We start from the raw sequence: 21004 nt of genomic DNA, 5'->3' as shown, positions 1-21004 counted from the left end.
GAGTGAAATAAACAAAGTGAAATGAAAATGAAATGATTATTTACTAATGTCATGATTTTTTTTTCTTTTTGAAAGTATCCCCTTCACAGATATAAGCAATTTGTTGATTTGTTCTGCGAAGAAATTGTCCACTATATTGATTTTGTCATGTTTGGGAGGCCCGTTTGGTTTTGTTATTAGTCCGATTCAAGAATTCTTCAATAAAAGCTTATTCCTCTCTAGTCACGAGTAGTATGGTCGATAAAGGGATATTTAGTCTAAATTATAAATTTCTGCGTTTCATTCGGGTCGATATGTGAAATTGAACCGTGAATTGCATATCGTAAGGAAACCATTTTCATCACGGGAGCGCTGCGTCATGTCTGAGAGTTAGAGAGTTGCAAGTGATTTGAAAATTAATATCACATTCGGTGCAATTTTATGCCTAACGGTGTACGGAGCAAGTCCGAGGTGTATTCCAGTCCTAAGCCATATTAAGGTAGAAGAATTAAAGGGGTGGTACTGTATAGTTTTGGTTGCGATGGGGAATCAGGTTTTTACTTTTTACGAGATAATTAGAAACTATTTATTTGGAATATCAAAGAGCATACATTTCTAAGGGGAATTCAAGGTTTATTTGATGAAGTCAATTTTGAAATAGCCAAGATATATATATATATATATATATATATATATATATATATATATATATATATATATATATATATAAAAGTAAAACAAAGTTGTCCTGATGAAAGGAGGGATCCACCTTTTATTAAGACCTCTTTGTGTTTTGGATAGCTCAGCCATTTCAGAACGGATTAGGGTCAAATAAATTTTGAATTCCTGTTGAAATTGTATGCACTTTAAAATCTTCCATATGAAGTTTTCTTATCATTTTGTAAAAAGTTGCAAATTGAAGTCCCTGATCCCAACCAAAACCATACCACTCCTGGAAACAAGAAAGAAAGGATGAAACACATAGAAAAAATGAATGAAGATGAAGGAGGAAAAACAGACGACCAAGAAAGAGAGACCAAAGCAAAACCTGAAAAGAGGGGAAGAAAAAAAACCGAAGGAGGAGGAGAAGAAGAAGAGGAGGACAAGAAGAAGAAGAAGAAGAAGAAGAAGAAGAAGAAGAAGACCCTCCCCTCTGTCAGAGTTTCATTCCATCACAGATGGCATCAGAGCCTTGTAATAGAAGGCTCTAGATGGAATCAGGGTGTGCGCCCTCTTTGTTTGATGTTCGTAGAGCTGTCAATATCCGCCAGGGCAATGCGGACGGTAGAAAAGCATGGGATTTTGTTTTCATGTGTGAGCAGCTGCATATCATATAATATATTATGCATTATACATTAAATGAATATATTTATGTTCTTCGGGGAAAACTAATGCGGGTCGATATTTGATGCATATGACTGTCTGTGAAATGTATAGTGGGCTAATATGATTATGGCTCGTGTATTTTCTACCATGGCCAGTAAGAGTTGACGACATGGGTCAGAAATATACGTCATACCCTCGATCGGTCGGGCTAATAGATGCTACAGTATTTGGTTAGCAATCGTTATAGCGGGCTGCTCAATTTGTCAGGAGTCCCCATGGAAAGACTGGCGCCGTCTGGAAGGAGAAGAAAAAAACCCCCAAAAGATGAGAATAATCACGGGCGGATCCAGAATAAAAAAAAAAAAATATATATATATATATATATATCTGGTGCTTCTCCCGGGTTTCATTTCCTTTTTTTTTCCATTCTTTTGTTAAAAAAAATAAATAAAATAAAGGAGGGGCACGCGTCCCGTGGTGAGCCCCCGGATCCGCCACTGGTAATATTAACCTTTTCAGTGCTGCCATTTGAAAACCGTCATTGGCAATGTACATAAAAATATTTCCTATGGTAATGACAGATTTATTCCGTGTCATTCCCATTTATATTTGGCCTTTGTTGGAATCTTAGAATCAAACAAGCATTACATTAGAAGGCAGACATGGATTAGGAGTGTTAGGAGATTCAAAAGTTTCACCTCCTTTAGCGAAGTATGTTTTTCAGCCAGAGAGTAGTTGCCGACTGGAACAGATTGCCTCCTCAGTGTTATTGATGCTTCCTCAATTAATAATTTTAAAAAATTATTGGATAGACATGGGAGCGGGGAGAAATTCAAAACCTCTGCCCTTCAATGCACGTAAAGCAATGAAGTTAGAGATAATTCTATTATTGGTTGAGACCGGAATACTACAGGACCAGTCCTCTACTTCCGTATCAGATGTGATGTGATCTGATGTGATTTAGCGAAGACATGCTATGTTAGTCGCATCCTCATGGTTATGCAAATCAGATGACTTGATGACGTCACCTCTCATAAACTTCCTATAGACCTACACACAAACCATCCAAAAAATTTACTTTGAAATCAAATTGATTAATAACAAAACAAAAAGAGAAGGAATCTCTTCCAACAAATCAGTTATATAGTATATATCAACCCAGTAGATTATGATCTCTAGGGGAAGAAAGGGGTAATATTAGGTCAACTATCACCCAAAACATGATTTTTCATTAATCTTAATCTTTGAATACATTTATGGGTAAGTTGAGATATTGGCATTGTATCCTCGTCTGATTGGAATATTTTTGTTGCAACGAACATAACTAGTTCGGTAAAACATGAGTCATTGAAGAACTTACCTCAAAGGAGAATGAACCCCCAAAATACATGTTGAATGGAGCAATGTATATAGAAGAAAACATCAATGAAAATTTGAGGAAAATCAGGCAATCCGTTCAAAAGTTATGAATCTTTGAAGTTTTGGAGATGAGACTGCAGGATCAGACTACTACGGATCATGACAACACATATGCACTACTAAATAAGGAAAATCTAAAGAAATTCAGCATTTTGTAACTTTTGTAGCATTATGAAATAACACTAGATTTACCTCTGTCAGAAAGCAGGGGAAATAATATTACCCGTGACATATGTCAGTAACAAGTCTCTAAAATGTGTACTTTTCATATAAAATGATATTTTGTGGAATTTTCGTTATACATGTATTTCTGTTATATTGTAGTACAATATTTAGTGATGTCATGATCAGTAGTATAGTCTTCTGATCCAGCGGTCTCGTCACCCACTTTTAAAAATTCATAACTTTTGAATAGATTGTCCAATTTTCCTCAAACTTTCACTGATGTGTTCTACTAATGTTGCTGCATTCTCTCAATCTGCACACGTTTCAGGTTAATTCCCCTTAATTACATTATGTGCTGTTTTTAGAAACTTTTACCACTCTATGCATCTCATTATGTCTATATATTGATATGTGAGTTTAGGGACTGTGGAATTGAGCTTTATAAGACTTTATCTGGTAGTTCAAATTCCTCTCTTCAATGCAGAAGCCCGTCTCCCGTTATTTACAATCTGCTGCCGGATATACACCTCTCTTTGCTCATGTAGTACACGTATAATTTTATGCCCTTTTCTTTGTAGCTTGTACACTGTATTTGGCAGTTTAACGTGGGATTGATGCGGAATTAGAAGAAACCTGTGCAGTTGTTCAAAAGCAATCATTTGGTTGTCATAATGCATCAATGTTTGAAAGAGTCTGTTTTTGATAGGATTCATGTTATGATGAACATCAATAAATTTTCTTGCCCTAAGGTTTACACAAAGCGATTTTCCTGGTTTTGTGGACTTTGTGATCAGAGTCTACCATATAGAGGGCTTTGTCATATCCATTTCAATCTTTATGACTTTCATCTGTGCTGTAAGAATGGGTATTGACCGATTCGGACTCGTTGAGGGCAGCAGACAATTTGTGGCACTGGGCGCAGCCATTAGCTCAAATTGCGGTGTCCTAGCTGACCCCCCCTCCTCTCCCCCACCCCCGGGCAACATGTTTATCGCGCACTTAGTAGCAGGAGTACGCGCACTTGTTACAAAGGTTCGTGCACTAAGCAAGTGTTCGTACGAGACTCCTATTGGCTAAAACAACCATGCATCAGTTTTTCATTCCGTGCGCGTGAGAGGGGTGGGGGAGAGGGAGGGGGGGTCAGCCGGGACACTGCAGTAATGTCGCTGCCTATGCCGATAATACACAAACCGGTACAAGGAATCGGTCAATAATTTGATTCAGAGCAAGTCACTTCAAAGCTCTTCCAGATTTTGTTGTTGTTGTTGTTGTCTTTCTTGATCATCTCTTTATCTGCGCATCTCTCTTTCTCTTTTCTCCATCTTTTCCCTTCATTTTCTTTCTTTCTCTTTCAACCACCAACCACACATCAACATAACTGAGGAGAAACCGACAGAGCATCATATATGTACATAAGAATTAAAATGTTTATTTCATATAAAACATTTCTTGAAATGCACCATCTTGTATGTACTGTGAAACTACATGTACTTTGGTGCAGTTTTTAAACCCAATGCAGTGTACAATTTTGTTGTCAAGATTATGAAAGTCCCAAATGGCCAAATTATCCAATCCTTCACACAGGAAAAAACATTGTGTTACTTTCGATCAATTACATTATACATCACAGATATGTAGTTGTCTTTAAAACAAAATGGGGGGGGGGGGGGGGTTAGTACCACTTCTTAATGTGTAATATTTTCTTCTTCTTTTTTAATTCATATCTTATGTAAATATGAGCATGATCTTAAAATCAATCCAGACAAAATTGTGCAAACAATGATTTCTTTAGTCTGAATCAGGACAACTAAATATGCTTCAGAACCGATCAATTCTTGCAGTTTTCTTTTTTTTTAACATACAGTAAATTAGTACATTGGCAACCCCCAATAATAGGCTCAGAAAGCTTCATAAGACAGAACACTTACTGGTTTTGAATCCATGGGCATTGTACACAGTGCTTACCCCAGCTTTGTTTCAGCTGACATTACATGTGGAACCAAATGTCATTAAAATGAATGAATATAAGAATTTATTTACAGGTAAATACACACAGACATCACTTAACACAAAATGAATATTGACCACAAAAAAAAAAAGAGAGAAAAGAATAATAATAGTAATCCTACAAGTATTCCTAGCAAACAAAAGAATTCTTTACATCAATAGTGATATCACAAAAGAAGATTAAAAAAAAATCTGTGAGCAGAGATAATCACAATAAATCAATCATCAATTTGGCAATATCAGTTACATCTGACAATTGTTCCAAAAGCTAGCTACAGTACACTGTAAGAAGTGGTTATTAAAAAGTATAATATGATTCTTTTATGACTTTGGGGAACTTATTCCTGATTTCCATGTTGGAGCATAAATACAAGCAATGGTGTTACATACAGTCTACCTCGCCTAAGTCAAAGCTAAGAGGACCTGAGAAAACCCTTTGACTTATGCAAGTTTTGACTTACACAATAGAATTATTACATGTTACTACAGTCAACCTTGCCAAAGTCAAATTTATTTGGACTGCAAAAATAGCTTTGACTTAGGGAAAATTCCACTCATGAGGGATTAAAATCAATAGAATACAAAGAGAAGAGGATAAAAGACCTTCGACTTAGGCAATTATTTGACTTAAGCTAGGTCGACTTAAGCTGGGTTGACTGTATTTATATGGGGCAGAATTTTCTTAGACTCAGCCAGTCTTTCGAAATGTGCTAGGTCAGCTTAGGCGAGGTTGACTGTATTTTTGTTTTATGTATGGACTCATCTTCGTAGCCACTGTGTCAAGTTATCTACTGAGGAAGAAAGCCATCTGTTCATTTTGGCCCAAAGTGATGATCACTGCTGTCCCATTATGATTTATGTCCACGACGAAAAAAAGTCCTCCATTTTCTCCTCCTAGTCATTCTCCTATTGTAGCTTGGTCCATTGTCAGCGCTGCAGTCTTTATTAAGTGTATGAGGTGCATTTGAAATATAGATGTCCTTACAACCAGCATGTTTGGGGGAGTGTCAAACCCGAAATAGGGTGGGGAAAAAAAAAAAATTAGACACATGGGGGAGGTCCTCATTCAAGTTCTCGGTGGACACCTGCTTGCAAGTTGTAGTGTGCATTTTGAAACATAGTTGTGCAGAAACTCCCTTCTACTGCTCCAGCTCTTCACTTCTTCTTGGGTGGCGGTCTGCAGTGGGTGAGATGGAGGAAACAAAACAAATGGCATGGTGAAAGAAATACAGACAGATACATTGTGCAGGAAAGAAAAAGATAGAAAGAGAAAGTATATGGGACCGAGAGAAGCGAAAAGTCCATGGCAAATGACCCGGATCTAGGACATGAAGTATTAAGAAAAGTGAACAGCTTGAATGGTATTATCCACTCAGAATAATAATGTACGAGTGAATGCGAGGGAAGTACCCGAGTTATTATGAATTGGATATCGTAATTTTCTGCTTGTAAGATTGCTGCCGCCTTCATCGTACAGTACTTGAACTCGGCTGTAACTCGCTAAGCCCGAGAGTGATTCTTGCACAAACTCAACCTAGCAGTGTCGCTATCTGAGAGACATGAGAAAGGACTGTTTGCATTCTTTCTGGGCAGACTTAAGTTCTTCGGTGTAGTGCATGACCACGCACTATAACAAGATTTTTGCCCTGTCACAAATGTGACATTTCAGAGGAGATAATCTGTCTGGCATCTGACTTCTCTCTCCTGACAACGAAAAGTCCTCCTCAGGACTGTCAAATGGCCGACAACAGTTGATGACACTGCAAACTCCCTTCACAATTACACCCTTCTCCACACCACTCCATGCATTTGAACAACACAAGAACTCAACATTGCAGTAACAAACTAGGTAAACCGCTCAGGCATAATATAACAATGCCAAGTCCCCTACGGAGGGCACAGTGACACAATAGGATTGGGTTGGAATGGGGGGGGGGGGGGGGGATTAGTATGGCCCCTTTTCAATGGCATTTTAAGTTTTGAGGGATTTGTGCCAGTCAGCTAGGAAAGCTAGCCGAATTGAGTGCTGCTCAACACCTACCATAAATCACACAGTTACCAGTACGTCTTACTATCTTAACTTTTAGAAATTGTAACTAAATGAACAATTTTCCTTCCCAAATGTCTATCTTTGCCAAGGAAGGTTATGTTTTCATCCGCATTGTTTTGTTTGTTCTTTCGTTTATTTATTTGTCTGTCTATGTGCAAAATAGCTCAAAAAGCCGAGAACGGATTTAGATGAAACTTACAGGAAAGGTTGAGAATGACACAAGGAAGAGATGATTCCATTTTGGTAGAGATCCAAGAATTTTTAATGGATTTTATGAAGGAGTTTCAATATTTTGGCAGGCAGGGACAATGAACTTAAGAGTTCAAGCTGCGCATATTTTTGAGGTTTGCATAAGCGCACTAAAGTGCTCTAGTTCCTGTTAGGACGAGGCGCCGCGCAGCTGGAAGTTGATAACATAACAAAAGGCTTCTATATTGGGAAATCAGGTGATTTTTCAGCATGCACACATACGGATGGAAATCACTAACCTCTATGGAAGAACAAGATCAGTGGTGGAAATGAGCTGCTTGGCAGAGGTCTGCACTCTCAGAGTGCTTCTCTCATCTACTGATATATTTGACAGATTTTTCTATTTCATGCAAAGCAACAAAACATCACGATTTAATTTCTCTTTAACCCGTTGAGGACAAGTCCCGAGTATACTTGGTCAAGTGTCTATGGGAAAAGTGTGTTGTAGCAAAATCAGCCCGTCCCCAACGGGTTAAGTGGAATGTTAAGTCACCTGTAGATGCCGACGACGACGGCGTGATCTCTCTCGTAGGGTTCAAGGGTCAGCTGCTCCTGGGGTTTGAGCCGCTCCGCCTGCAGCTTCTTGACCTCGCCGGCAAAGACGGCCTCTGGCTGGGCCGTGGAGTCGATGCAGTTTGCCTGAAGGTTGGGTGGGATATTATTGACAAGGATTGGTGGGGGGGGGGGGGGGAACAAAGTTCATGTCACATTAGTCAAATCTTTCCTGAGCTAAGGACACACACTGGCTTGCACATAATTCTTCTCCTTTGCTGGTTTCTTTCAGTTTTGAAAGTGTACAATATTGAAACTTTGTTTCTTCAGATGTGTCTTGGTGAAAATGGAGAAATTGAAATTTGCAAGGTATGGCAACACTTGCACATCTCAGCATCCACAGGCCTGAATAATATAACGATATCTCTTAAAGGTCCTCTTTACCATTTGGAGCAGTGATTTGAAAAATGTTTAAGATATCACCTTTCATGCATATGTGTAGGTCTGTTGTACCACAAAACACCCTCTCATATAAAAATTTTGTAATAGAGCCTAAAATATAAGGAGACGTCAGTATTTTTCTCAATAAACCGTAACTGTGGACAGTTTAGTCTGGAAACATTTTTATTTTAACTATTGTTCACATTTTGCATATCTACCAATACTTAACATCGATTTTACTGATTCAAATTTTCACAGTGGTTGTTTCTATCCCTAACTCACATTTTGGAACTATTTTAACCCTATCTCTGTCACGGGCCGATTAAATCGGCCCAAAAACTGCAATAGAAATGCTTCGGCCGATATTATCGGCCCTATTTTGATTGACAGATTACTTCAAAGGCTATGACACTACCACTCTATAAACTCATTTGTGATTGGCTGACAGTGTAACGAAATGATTTCCAGCGTGAAAAAAGCTTCCCCACCTTTAACCAATCAGGAAAGCTTTCTCAAAGTCCAAGAAATTGTGGTGGCCCCGCCCATGTTCATTTGCATTCAGACTGCAATGTATTGTGTACAGTTTTGCCATGTGTGGAGAACTTACACGAATCTGTATATGTGGGACTGTAATAGAGATCGCCGCGAGCGATGAAAAGATTGTACACGTGGGTCAATTTTCATCTATTTTATCTAAGTCAAAATAGTAAAACATGAAGTGAAAACATTCAGATTAGGGATTTCAACATCTCTGAATTCTGTGAAGGGGTATAGTTTCAGTAATATCGGCCTCATAAATGATCTGAAGAATAGATGAACACTGCACATTCGGTACAGGAGTTGCAACTGTTTTACTCAGCACTAACAGCAGTGCAATGGGTCTCTAGTTAGCCGGGGCCGGCGGGGCAGGTGTAAGGAGCAATAGGGTTACAGTAGCTTCCTGCTGGCGGGCTGAAGTTGTACAGTCTTGATGTTGGGGTATGTTTGACTGTTTATTATTATTATATGATGAAACCGTCACTATGCGAAACTTTAGTTCAATGCAGGTTTATCATAAAGAAAATGACTGCTGTGATAGTTAATTCTGTTTCAATAAGGAAAGTGCAGAAAGTCGTAGACTAGCATGTGATGATCAACTGGAATGCATGGACACTCCCAACGTCTGAATATTTTCAATAACATTTTTTATCCTTAGATTATCTTATCATTATGGCATTATCACAGGACAAGATTAACATAAATTTGAAAGGAAAAAGCACAATTCAATTTATATTTTCAGCTTGACAAGATACAAACACGCTTTGTCTACTTTCAGGCCAACATCACTCACAAAATCAGAAATTACACAAAATGTGTGAAATCTGGGTTGTAATTGCCACAGACTTTTGTTCATAAAATGAAAAGTACTGATGCTATTGATGAAAAAATCATACCATCTGAAAGCTGAATAAATTCTCTACAACATCTATGATACCTTTTTGTGATGCAAGCTCATGTTGTGTGGAAAAATGAGGTGGTAACATGTAGAAATAAGTCTACATTGATAATTATGTGACATAAGAGGGCGTCCTACTTAAAATTGAAGTGCGCCCTCACTCAGATTATTATGGAAAATGAAAGTTTAGACCATAAGCTTTCAAATGATGTATAACATGACACATTAATGTCAATAATAATAATCAGAAATGGCCATCAACAATCTTGTGTCTGTGCACTGCAAAATGCCTGAGCAGTCTGGCTACGGCGTATGTGACAGATATAGGGTTAAAGCACTAATGCTGGGTTTTTGTTTCATCTGCAAATGGTAAATTAAGAAAATTGTTGGTTTCTTGTCTTCCTTGGACACATTATAGACGAACTGTGGAAGGAAAATCGCTGGGTCTGGCACTCACCTTTATTGAGATAACAAAGTGGCCCTCGTTCTTGAGGAAGTTGTGTGCATTGATGGCTACAATCCTAGCCTGGTCAGGCTGAGCTACGTCGGCAAACACGCAATCCACCATACCTTGGAGAGAGGCAAAAAATTTGATTTACAATTTGAACAAAAAACAAGACACAAACAAACCAACCAACATAGCAACAGCCATGTATTTTTTCAACAGACACCCTAATACTATCAAAATCATAAATTTTTGCGTGCATTTTATTGCGTGCATTATAATTTCATGAATTTCACGAGAGCCAAGGATCCCAAAATTAAAATACACACTTGTCTATACTATATTATGCATTGAATGCCAGTGGTAATTTGCAAAAACTTTATACCACGAAAAAGGCCGCCGGCTCCAATTCGTGAAAAACTTCATGCCGCGAATATTTCTTGATTTACAGAAGCCTAATTGAAAAACATCAAACGAGACGTAACTCAAAACCTTGAAATAATATCGATCTGAAGGAGAAACTCCAACACTCCTTGCCTCAAGCACACCCAGTAGACTAGAAAGGTGATGTTCTCACCCTATTTGGCTCCAGTGAAAATCAGCATACTACTAACCTACTGTTCACTAATATCCTACTCCTCTGTTGAGAACTGGGATGGTGTTGCAACAATGGGCCGAATGCATAAAACAAGCAATTGCTTGTAAGCAATTGCTGCAAGCAAAAGCACAAGCTCGTCCAGCAAAAGGTCTAGCTCAAGCAATTGCTAAAATCCATATATGTATAACCTTTCGCTTGTGCTCATACCTTTTGCTTGTCCCACACAAGCAATTGCTTACGTTTTCAACAAAAGGAATGTCACGCCTGTGCGAACACATGAACAAAGGTGAGTGTGACAGCATGTATTTGAACGGGCATGTGTGTGCGGAAACATTTCCTCACATAGCAGAAGAGCTATGAAATGGCACTCATAAATGCACACACACACATCTATATACACACACGTACTGGCTGATTCCCATCACTGCTTATAGTTAGCCCGGATCTGCCAGATCGCACGTGGAGAGAGGTCTCCTTGCTCTCCACCGAAGTCAGACATCCTACCTGTTTTTCATCACATTTTGCGTGCTAACCATTGGACATTCCCGTTGTTGAAACGAAAAGGTTTCTTGAGTAATTTCTCGGAGATTTATACCACTCCTACACAAGCGTGGTCTTTCTTTTATGAATGTGAAAATGATACTTAAAAGGGAACGTCCCAATTAAGCAAAAGCTCAAGCTCATTTTACAGAGCTTGGAAAATCGTAAGCAATTGCTAGAAAGAACAAGCAAAAGGTATGTTTTATGCATATGTTTTTAAGCAAATGCTTGGTCTCTCAGCAATTGCTTGCGGGCAGCAAGCAATTGCTTGTGCTTGCTAGCAAAAGCTTCTGCTCGCAAGCAATTGCTTGATTTTATGCATACGGATTCGAGTAAAAGGCTAGCACAAGCAATTGCTAGCGTTTATGCATCCGGCCCAATATCTGGCATAATAAGAATGAGATGCTGACAGGAAATTGAGAAAAAAGAGGGTCATCATGAAATTGAAATGACAAAAAAGCATTATAATGTGTAATCAATTAAACACATGATTCCGTCAATCCTTTATGCATCCATGCACTTCGCTAAAATATGTCAAGTTTATCTTAACTTGTCAAGTTTATCTCAAGTTAATTTTCAGTATCATCCCCCCCCCCCCCCCAATAAAAATCCAAGAATGCACTGGATATGAGTCAGAGAAGCCACCAAGTGTAACAATGCCAGAGTCAAAAAATGAAGGCTGGGGTAGTGTAATATGGATATGGGAGAATAACTGATGTCTATTCAATGATTTAATCTCTAGACATTGGTGCTGGATAGCTCTGTAAGAACAATATCGGTTAACATCCCTACATTATCTATCAGAACGAATTCACTCTGGCGCCTTACCGACTAGCATGCGGTACTTGTGAGGGTGCCGCGCATCTTCGATGATGGGAATGATGTTGGTCCGCTTCTTGGCGACGTTGATGAGGTCACGACCTGACCTGTGCGAGAACTCGACGGCGTACACGAGGCCCTCCTGCGAACAATGACAAACAATCGTAGCTCAAACCTCGTCACCAATTCATTCAACTCTCTCCATGCCATCATCTTCACATGCTAGTAGCATGGTACATTCACAGGTATTGTAAATATGGAAATTTTCATGCCTTTCGTGCAACCAGAAGCTAGCGCGAAACTATTAGCACATGAATATCTTTGCAAACCATATGTTGGCACTGATTCTGCAGAACTAAAAACATGCGAAATTCATCTTACCTGGCCAAGTGTGAAAATATACTCGCATGAAAATATCCACTTTTACAGTAGTCCATCATGATGACAGATTTAATGCTTGCAGATACATTTCATCTGTATATACTTTGCATTGTTTCTTGCTATTTACCAAAAGAAACAAGGAAAAGTAGAAATTACGCGGTGCGTAACATATGTCCCCGCCGGAAGTAGCATTTTGTAACAAAATGTGCAATATAGGTAAAAAATCAAGGTCAAAGGTCAAAGAAGTCTAAGGTCGAAATTCTGTGTAGAAGTTTTGAAGCCCTCACCTAGTGCCATCACATAAAGCAAATGGAATCGAAATTGGGTTAGAAATGGCGAAGGAGTAGCATTTTGTAGCCAATGTACAATATAGGTCAAAAATCAAGGTCAAAGGTCAAAGAAGACAAAGGTCAAAATTCTGTGTAGATGTTTTGAAGCCCTCACCTAGTGCTATCACATAAAGCAAACGGAATCGAAATCGGGTTAGAAATGGCGAAGGAGTAGCATTCTGTAGCAAAATGTACAATATAGGTCAAAAATCAAGGTCAAAGGTCAAAGAAGTCAAAGGTCAAAATTCTGTGTAGAAGTTTTGAAGCCCTCAACTAGTGCCATCATATAAAGCAAACGGAATCGAAATCGGGTTAAAAATGGCGAAGGAGTAGCATTTCGTAGCAAAATGTACAATATAGGTCAAAAATCAAGGTCAAAGGTCAAAGAAGTCAAAGGTCAAAATTCTGTGTAGAAGTTTTGAAGCCCTCACCTAGTGCCATCACATAAAGCAAACGGAATCGAAATCGGGTTAGAAATGGCGAAGGAGTAGCATTTTGTAGCAAAATGTACAATATAGGTCAAAAAATCAAGGTCAAAGGTCAAAGAAGTCTAAGGTCAAAATTCTGTGTAGAAGTTTTGAAGCCCTCACCTAGTGCCATCACATAAAGCAAACGGAATCGAAATCGGGTTAGAAATGGCGAAGGAGTAGCATTTTGTAGCAAAATGTACAATACAGGTCAAAAATCAAGGTCAAAGGTCAAAGAAGTCAAAGGTCAAAATTCTGTGTAGAAGTTTTGAAGCCCTCACCTAGTGCCATCACATAAAGCAAACGGAATCGAAATCGGGTTAGAAATGGCGAAGGAGTAGCATTTTGTAGCAAAATGTACAATATAGGTCAAAGGTCAAGGTCAAAGGTCACGACTGAAATTCTGTGTAGAAGTTTCAAAGCTCCCATGTAGTGCTATCATATAAAGCAAACAGAATCAAAATTGGCTCATAAATGACAGAGAAGTAGCAAATTGAAGATTTTGATCACACACGGACGCACACACGGACACACGGACACACGGACACACGGACGGACGGACGGACAGACGGACGGACACACGGACACACACACGTACGGAGCCCGTTTCATAGTCCCCTGCTCGAACTCGTTCGGCGGGGACAATTAAACACAAACACCAGTATGCTCATTGTGGATCACTGACTAACAGGACTATTCAGTCATTATGAGCAATAATGACAACATTTATAGTACCACTGGAGATCATGTCAAATGGAAAAGGTTTCATTCTTCTAATCTCCTGGTATTCATGAAAGCACAGAATTCAACAACAGAAATTTGCGGGAGGTGTTAATGCTATTCACAAAATCAAAATTGAGGGTAGAGTAGCAATTTGAGAACGATCTCCTGCATATGAATTGAAAGAGCTTCATATATTCATTCACAAAGTCAATAAATGCTGCTACACATACCAACAGATTGTGCAACATCCAATGCAGCAACTATCTCATGTAGTGACCACTGTATACGGCATACATGTAGTGAGTCTAATTTTTCGTGAATCGCGACTGCCCAACAATTTTGTGAGTGGTTAAATTCGCGATCGTGGAGTACAGTAATAAATGGAGAAATGTACGCGTGCACATTGCATTCATGTTCGGATCAGAATTAATATTTTAATGTGTAGCTAAATTTGCAAAGAGCACCTGACTCGTACAATTCGAGAAAATAAAAACTATGCAAAATATAATTTATGGCACATACAGTTTACTGATATCATGAGATATGGCACCAAACGACAGAAAACATTGTTTCTTGGACTCGAGGAAACTTTCTTGGACAGGGCCAATTGTGGTGTGACGCTTTTGGCACACTGAAGGACTGCGGTCCAACTCACCGGTCCGACCAGGTCTGAGACATGGGAGACCGTGGTCCCTGAGGCAGCCCCAAGGTACAGGACCTTACTCCCTGGCTTCATGTGGATCTGGTCTACCCCACCGAGGATGGCCGCGGCCAGTTTGGACCTGAACGGGTTCCAGGCTCGGTACTCCAGCTTCTTCTCTCCTTCCTGGATGGACAGACAGCAACAAAATAGGTAAAATTAGAAATGTTGCTATGACTTGTATGCCTCTGCCGTGGGTCTAGGGCAATTACCCCGGACCCTTCCCCTGGCCCTGATCCTAATTCTTAGCCTAATCCTGAACCTAGTCCTAACCCTAACCCTAAACCTAACTAACCCTAATCTTTACTCTAACCTTACAACTAACCAGTTTTAGCAGGGGGGTAATTGCCCTCTGGGGGTGATTGCCCAGATACACTCTGCCGTATCGCATTATTCTTCCAACAGGTCAACATTACATATTGCCAATGTGAGACAACAACTTCACATGATTGGCAAATAATCATTATCTGGTAATCATACACCAATTTTCGCAATGATACTTTGAGCCTACAGAAAGCTTGTTAAATTTTAGCATATTCACCTGACCTTTGACCCTATGGCTGAAAACCTTCCCTACATAATCACTGCGTAGTAATGCATAGGCAAAATTGTATATATCAAGTATTAATACACTGCAACATGTATACATTCAACTATTTTCAGGGTATGGAGAAAAAAAATAGTGTAATTGTAGCATTTTACCCTGACCTTTGACCCTTGATCTTTGACTTCATGATCCAAAACTTCAGAGAATCAATATCAGGCAATACATGTAAATGTAAAAGTTTCACGATGATATCTGTAGCCATTTCTGAGATATAAATTAAAAAAGTGAAATTTTAGCATTTTCGCTTGACCTTTGACCTTATGACCCAAAACTTTCCCCGAGAATCATATTTGGCAAATACATGTATACATATGAAGAGTTTGTTTGCAAAAACCGATAAGTCCATTTTTGAAGATTTTGAAGTACGGTCTCTGTCATAAAGTACAAAATAATACCTTTCAAATGATATATTGGTCATTACGTATAAAGGTATATTTTTGAAGTTATGGTCAAAAGAAGCAAAAATTTTCTTATTATTCTCTTTATATTTCTTGACCTTTAATCGCAAATACCTCCATTTAACAAATATGGACTTATCGGGTTTTGCAAACAAACTCTTCATATAGTTTCATCAAAGACTATATGCATCCCAAAAAAGTCTGTCATGCGGTTTTTGGTTGTGGGGTCAAAGGTCATATGATATGCTAAAATTTCACCTGTGAGTGAGAAGTCACATGACCAACCTCAACAGTTATCCTCTTCTCTCCGTAGACGGACTCTCCCGGCACCATGTTCTTTGTGACCAACGCATCTTCCTTGCCTCTGGCAATGAACACACCTGTTACATAACATATGAGAGGTCAAAGTTCATCACACAGATATGGGCAAACGGACCAATGGAAAGGAGACACAGGAGAGAATGAGAGAGAGACAGAATGAACGACAAAATTAAACTTTCCTAGTATTTCAGAGAGATTGAATCATTATAACACATTTTCACAGAAATCATCGACTCCTTTACACAAATCATGGCATGTGAATATATGGGCACTAGACTGCCTATATCATTTAAGATTTACTCAGAATTATTGTCATCATCTAACTAACACATCCTCGTCATATTCATCATTCATTTGCCTACAATTTAGAAACTAAAACCACAATTCATCATATTTCAAAGACTAAAAATATGCAAGCATTTCACAAATGTAAGGAGCACATCCTGTTCTACAAACTTCTGCAAGATTTGATTATTTTTTTTTAAAACTATGTACCTAAGAACCCATTCTTTAAAAAATAAATAAAAACGACAACAACAACAAACAAACAAACAAACAGGGAAACCCAAAAGGAGCATCATCATCACACTCGTCCCCGCCCAAACTTACCGGTCAACCTGTGAGGTTCAATGACCGCCTTGCTGCCCCCTCTGAATCCTCCACGACCTCCTGGATGTGAACAGAGAATACAAACATGATGGTTATTACGCTATCATGACACAAATTTGGCTCTAACTGACAAGCTGCACATGGTGGATCTACAGCATCTTCAGCAATAGATATTTCTTTGTGATATAAAGTTGGGTTGGTGCTTTATATACAAACAAAGAAGATATCCCTTTATAACTCAGGCGCAAAGCTGCCATGAATGAAAATAGGTCCAGTGGGAAGATTCTAAATCATAATCATAACAGCAGTGTCAGTACTGCTGATGCTGATATCAATAATAATGAAATTAATAATAAAAAATAATAATTCTAATTATACAAACTAACTTAGCAAAGCTGATCATCATATAAGTTGTATTAATATTTGCAGTATGACAAAAAAGACAGAAAGAAAGAATGGAGCAACTGATAAAAAAACAAACAAGGAAAAATATGTAAACATCGTCTCTCGACTTGGGATAAATCAAACAAAATGTACTTTTCCTAAAACCTCGCATACATGTTAACACAAACATATCCCTCACTTTTCCTCATGAATATTAACTAGGAACGTCTTCTAGGCCTTCATGATAATGTCACGGAGCTTATTTACTGTACTCAGCAGTATCACTGTATCATGCTCTGTCATAAATACTCACAAAGCACTTACAGAGACAGTAAAGCCAGGCTGACACTTGCACGATTCTGTGGCACGCATTGTCACGACTTGAGTTGTGTCAGTGCGCAAACTAGTCGTAAACTGGCGTGTAGTGTGCGTAGACCCATCGTGACCTGCGTGCCATGTCGGGACGAGAATTTTGAATTGTTCAAAATTTTGGTCACGACTTGCTACGACAAAATCGTGGCCAAAAGTCGTGCAAGTGTCAGCCTGGCTTAATGCAAATTTGTAAGTATAAAACTTCGCCATCTTTGTGATAAAAATCGGCACTAGTTTCCCCATGGCTTCACTCACCCCTGCCTCCACCTCCTCTGCCCCTGGGTCCCCCACGACCTCTGGGGCCACCTCGGCCACCTCTTGGAGTGAAGCCTGAAAAGAGAAGCAAACATGACTTCATGGTAAGACATTCCTGAAATAGCTGGCACAGTGCATCTATCATTTACTTTCTTAATCTGATTCATTCTTTCTTCTGTTCATTCATCTGTACATTCATTCATTCATTCATTCATTCATTCACTCAATCACTCATCCCAGGACAGACAAGCTGGCTCAGAGGAACAGAAGTCTGTTTCAGACATCACAATTCACTCAAAAAAGTACAGAGGACTTCAATGAAAAACTAAATAACAAGTCTCAAGTAATATTTGCTGAGTACGAAACACAAAAATCTGATGGTTCTGTTTTCGTTTTTCTCATTAATGACTAAAATCACATGATTATGCAGCCAGAAAGGAGAAATTGACTGAAGAAAAAGAAAGAAAAACAAAACAAACATGTTCTTTCACTGACTGTGCACACTCACTTTGAATTGATTTAATGTGAAACCATCATCACATTTTGTTCAATGCAACCAGCAAATTGTGTGAATTACAGCAAAAAGTGACAAAGACAGACAGAAGAACATGAAGCATGGATCTCATCAGTACCTCCACGTCCACCACCACCTCCTCTTCCTCCTCGTCCACCGAATCCGCCCCTCCCGCCGCGGCCCCCTCTGTCGCCTCCACCGCGAAAACCGCCACCCCTGGGGGAGAATCCTGACAAAGGCAAGTTGGGTTAAAGGTCACAGCAAAGATCATGATGACATTTAAACTTTATGATTAATGAAAAAAATTAAATTTTTGCGGTGTTTAAATTTTTGCGCATTTTGCGCCACCCAAAACTAGTAGTGTGAAAATAAAAGAACACAAACATGACAAATATTTTTTGTTTGCCATAGAGATAGGTCTATGTTCCAGCAGTTGATGACTTGATTCCGCGGAATTACAAACATGTGAAACTCTTCTTACCCCACCGCGTGAAAAATTAGTCGTGCAAAAATATCCACTTTTACAGTACTGCCATTCTAATTCTATAAGACTATGTATGGTCATTGCCATGCATTGGTAGCAAACCCCCAAAGCGGCAATGTTGACATGTTGATGATAAATACATCTTGAGTGTACATTTGACTTCTTTGTGTTTTAATATGCCACACACTTCTTGTCGGCTTCCGTCAAAGTGGTGGCCCACTGGGATCCCAATGGCAGTATTCACAGATCCCACTGGTAGTTTTGATGAACCTTGTGCGACATCAATATTTTCTACTATGGTCTAGACAACATACAAAACATTTTATTTCACTGAATCAAGATTTTGAACGCATACCAACACTACAGGCCACCAAATTAAATGGATGGGACTGAACGCGATCCCTGGACGCGAACAGTCGTCTTACACGCCTAAATATACACCTTTTGCCAACACTAATTTCAATGAAAATATCACATAAAATAACATATACGTTTCAAATCATGACTAAGACAAGTATTGATCGCTGTTAAATTACCTGGCCGGCCCATAATTTGTTGAGTTTGACTAAAGTTTCAAGACACGTGTTCGCGTTCCTCACACAAGCTGCATGCACTCAATACACAACGCACATGCTGCTAATTCACACACACACGACACCACAGAACTACTGTGCACGACACACTCATGAAAACAACGCGATCAGCGAGCGAGCGATCGAGCACTTTATTTGTCGCAGAGGGCGACAGACATCATACAGTAGAATCAGAAGGCCTCACGCTCCTTTTCCGGGCTCCCATATAAACCTGTGTTAAATGCAGCATATTCCATGAATCATAAAAAATCAATCGAATCGTAGAATTTTTTTAAATTGAAGTAGATGAAGGGAGATTTTCTCTGCTTTCAAGCAAACAACATATTTTGGGATGTTGTCCAGCTCTAAAAAAAGTTAAGAGCCTCCATATGAGACTAGTCATCCAGTCACTCTCAAAAATGATAAAAATAGCAAATTACCTCATACATCAATAAAAAATCATTAAAAATACAAAAACCCTGATTCATTCAACTTCTTCATAACCTGCAGAAGCTCCTGTCCTCAAGCAATGTCAAACACTACCAAAAGTGGCAATTTTCCACTTGACTGATTTTTAATGATTTTTTTGGTAAAAAATAACATTACCTCATCTTTGTACTGCCTTCCCGGTAGGCAATGCGCGAGTTGAATTAGGAGCGTGAGGCCAGAAGAGCAGCTGCTAGGATAGCAGCAGCTTTTCCCAATCTCTTTTTCTTATCTATTGTAATGTATCCTGATCTTTTAAGGGTGTGTACAGTTCTGGTTGAGGTGAGGATTTAGCTTTTAACGTTTTGCGAGATATTCAGAAACCACTCTATGAGATATCAAAGAGCATGCAATTCTAAGGGGCATCAAGAGTTTATTGGATGAAAATCGGTTTTGAAATGGCTGAGATATCAAAAAACAAGGTGAAGCAAAGAGATCCTATAGTAAAAGGCGTGGCCGGTCGCCTTTTATAATTATCATTTTTTTGGGATATCTCAGCCATTTGAAAACCAAATTTCATTAAAATAAACGTCGAATCCTTCTTAAAATTACATGCTCTTTCATATTTCATAAGAGGTTTCTCATTATCTCACTTAGGAATGTTCAAAACATGAATCCCCACCTCAACCAGTACTGTACAGTCCCTTAAAAGCTGCATTTCATTTTCATTTTCTTTTTTTTTTTTTTGTGATTACATGTATTACTTTTTTTAAGGCAGGGCTAGACATAAGGTGGCCCGGTGGCCAGGGAGTACTAAAGGTTGATGTTGGGCTACCAAATTTCCAATTTTGTGGTGGCTCACTGGGCACTGAAAATGTTATTCAGAATGAATTTTCATAATCAGTTTGTTTAATTCCGAGTCACTACATTTTCTCTTTTTTTTCGGGTCACCAAAATTTCATGATCAAAGATTTTAGTGGCCCGAACAGCCCTTCCCCCCCCCAAAAAAGTGTCGAGCTCTGACATTTGCCTTATCTGCAGTACGTGTCCTCAGAATAAATAAAAGTCACACTTCTAAAATCAAACTTAAAATAATAATTGTGTATGTCAGCAAGGAGTGGTTATATAGTGTTGCTGATATTCGAGTGTCCATTATTATATTGTCTTTGCCGTCATTTTTTAATTCGAATATTAGTATTCTCCTGATTCTACGTTCATAGACACGTTACGGTTACGATCAAAGAAGAAGAAAAGAAGAGTTTGTTTGCAAAAAACGATAAGTCCATATTGGCCAAATGGAGATATTTGCGATTAAAGGTCAAGAAAAATAAAGAGAATAATAAAAAAATTTTTGCTTCTTTTGACCATAACTTCAAAAATATACCTTTATATGTAATGACCAATATGTCATTTAAAAGGTATTATTTTGTACTTTATGACTGAGATCGTACTTCAAAATCTTCAAAAATGGACTTATCGGTTTTTGCAAACAAACCC

At 38.8% G+C, this 21004-nt stretch overlaps 1 protein-coding gene across 1 annotated transcript; it reads right to left on the bottom strand.

Moving 5' to 3' along the window:
* Nucleotides 1-5433: 5433 nt before the first annotated feature.
* Nucleotides 5434-19058, bottom strand: LOC139709181 (rRNA 2'-O-methyltransferase fibrillarin-like). Its single transcript, XM_071621167.1, has 10 exons — nucleotides 19046-19058; nucleotides 18144-18254; nucleotides 17512-17586; nucleotides 16501-16560; nucleotides 15856-15950; nucleotides 14521-14691; nucleotides 11975-12107; nucleotides 10021-10133; nucleotides 7689-7834; nucleotides 5434-6073 (listed from the first exon to the last, which is right to left on the bottom strand). Exons 1-10 carry the CDS (start codon nucleotides 19056-19058, stop codon nucleotides 6052-6054), a joined length of 939 nt encoding a protein of 312 aa, XP_071477268.1. The 3' UTR covers nucleotides 5434-6051.
* Nucleotides 19059-21004: the final 1946 nt, after the last annotated feature.

The sequence above is a fragment of the Diadema antillarum genome, unplaced genomic scaffold (assembly GCF_040938485.1).
Source record: "Diadema antillarum isolate AM-2024a unplaced genomic scaffold, OU_Dant_1.0 scf00000004, whole genome shotgun sequence".
NCBI classification, from domain to species: domain Eukaryota; kingdom Metazoa; phylum Echinodermata; class Echinoidea; order Diadematoida; family Diadematidae; genus Diadema; species Diadema antillarum.
This window is presented reverse-complemented; position numbering and strand designations above follow the sequence as displayed.

Bases quoted from the DNA above. Each gene is read 5' to 3' on its own strand.
- LOC139709181 (XM_071621167.1), bottom strand. The intron at 16,561-17,511 runs GTGAGTGAAGCC...GTTCACATCCAG, and splicing joins CAGAGGAGGTGGAGGCAGGG to GAGGTCGTGGAGGATTCAGA. The intron at 12,108-14,520 runs GTGAGTTGGACC...CATTGTTCGCAG, and splicing joins TCTCAGACCTGGTCGGACCG to GAGGGCCTCGTGTACGCCGT.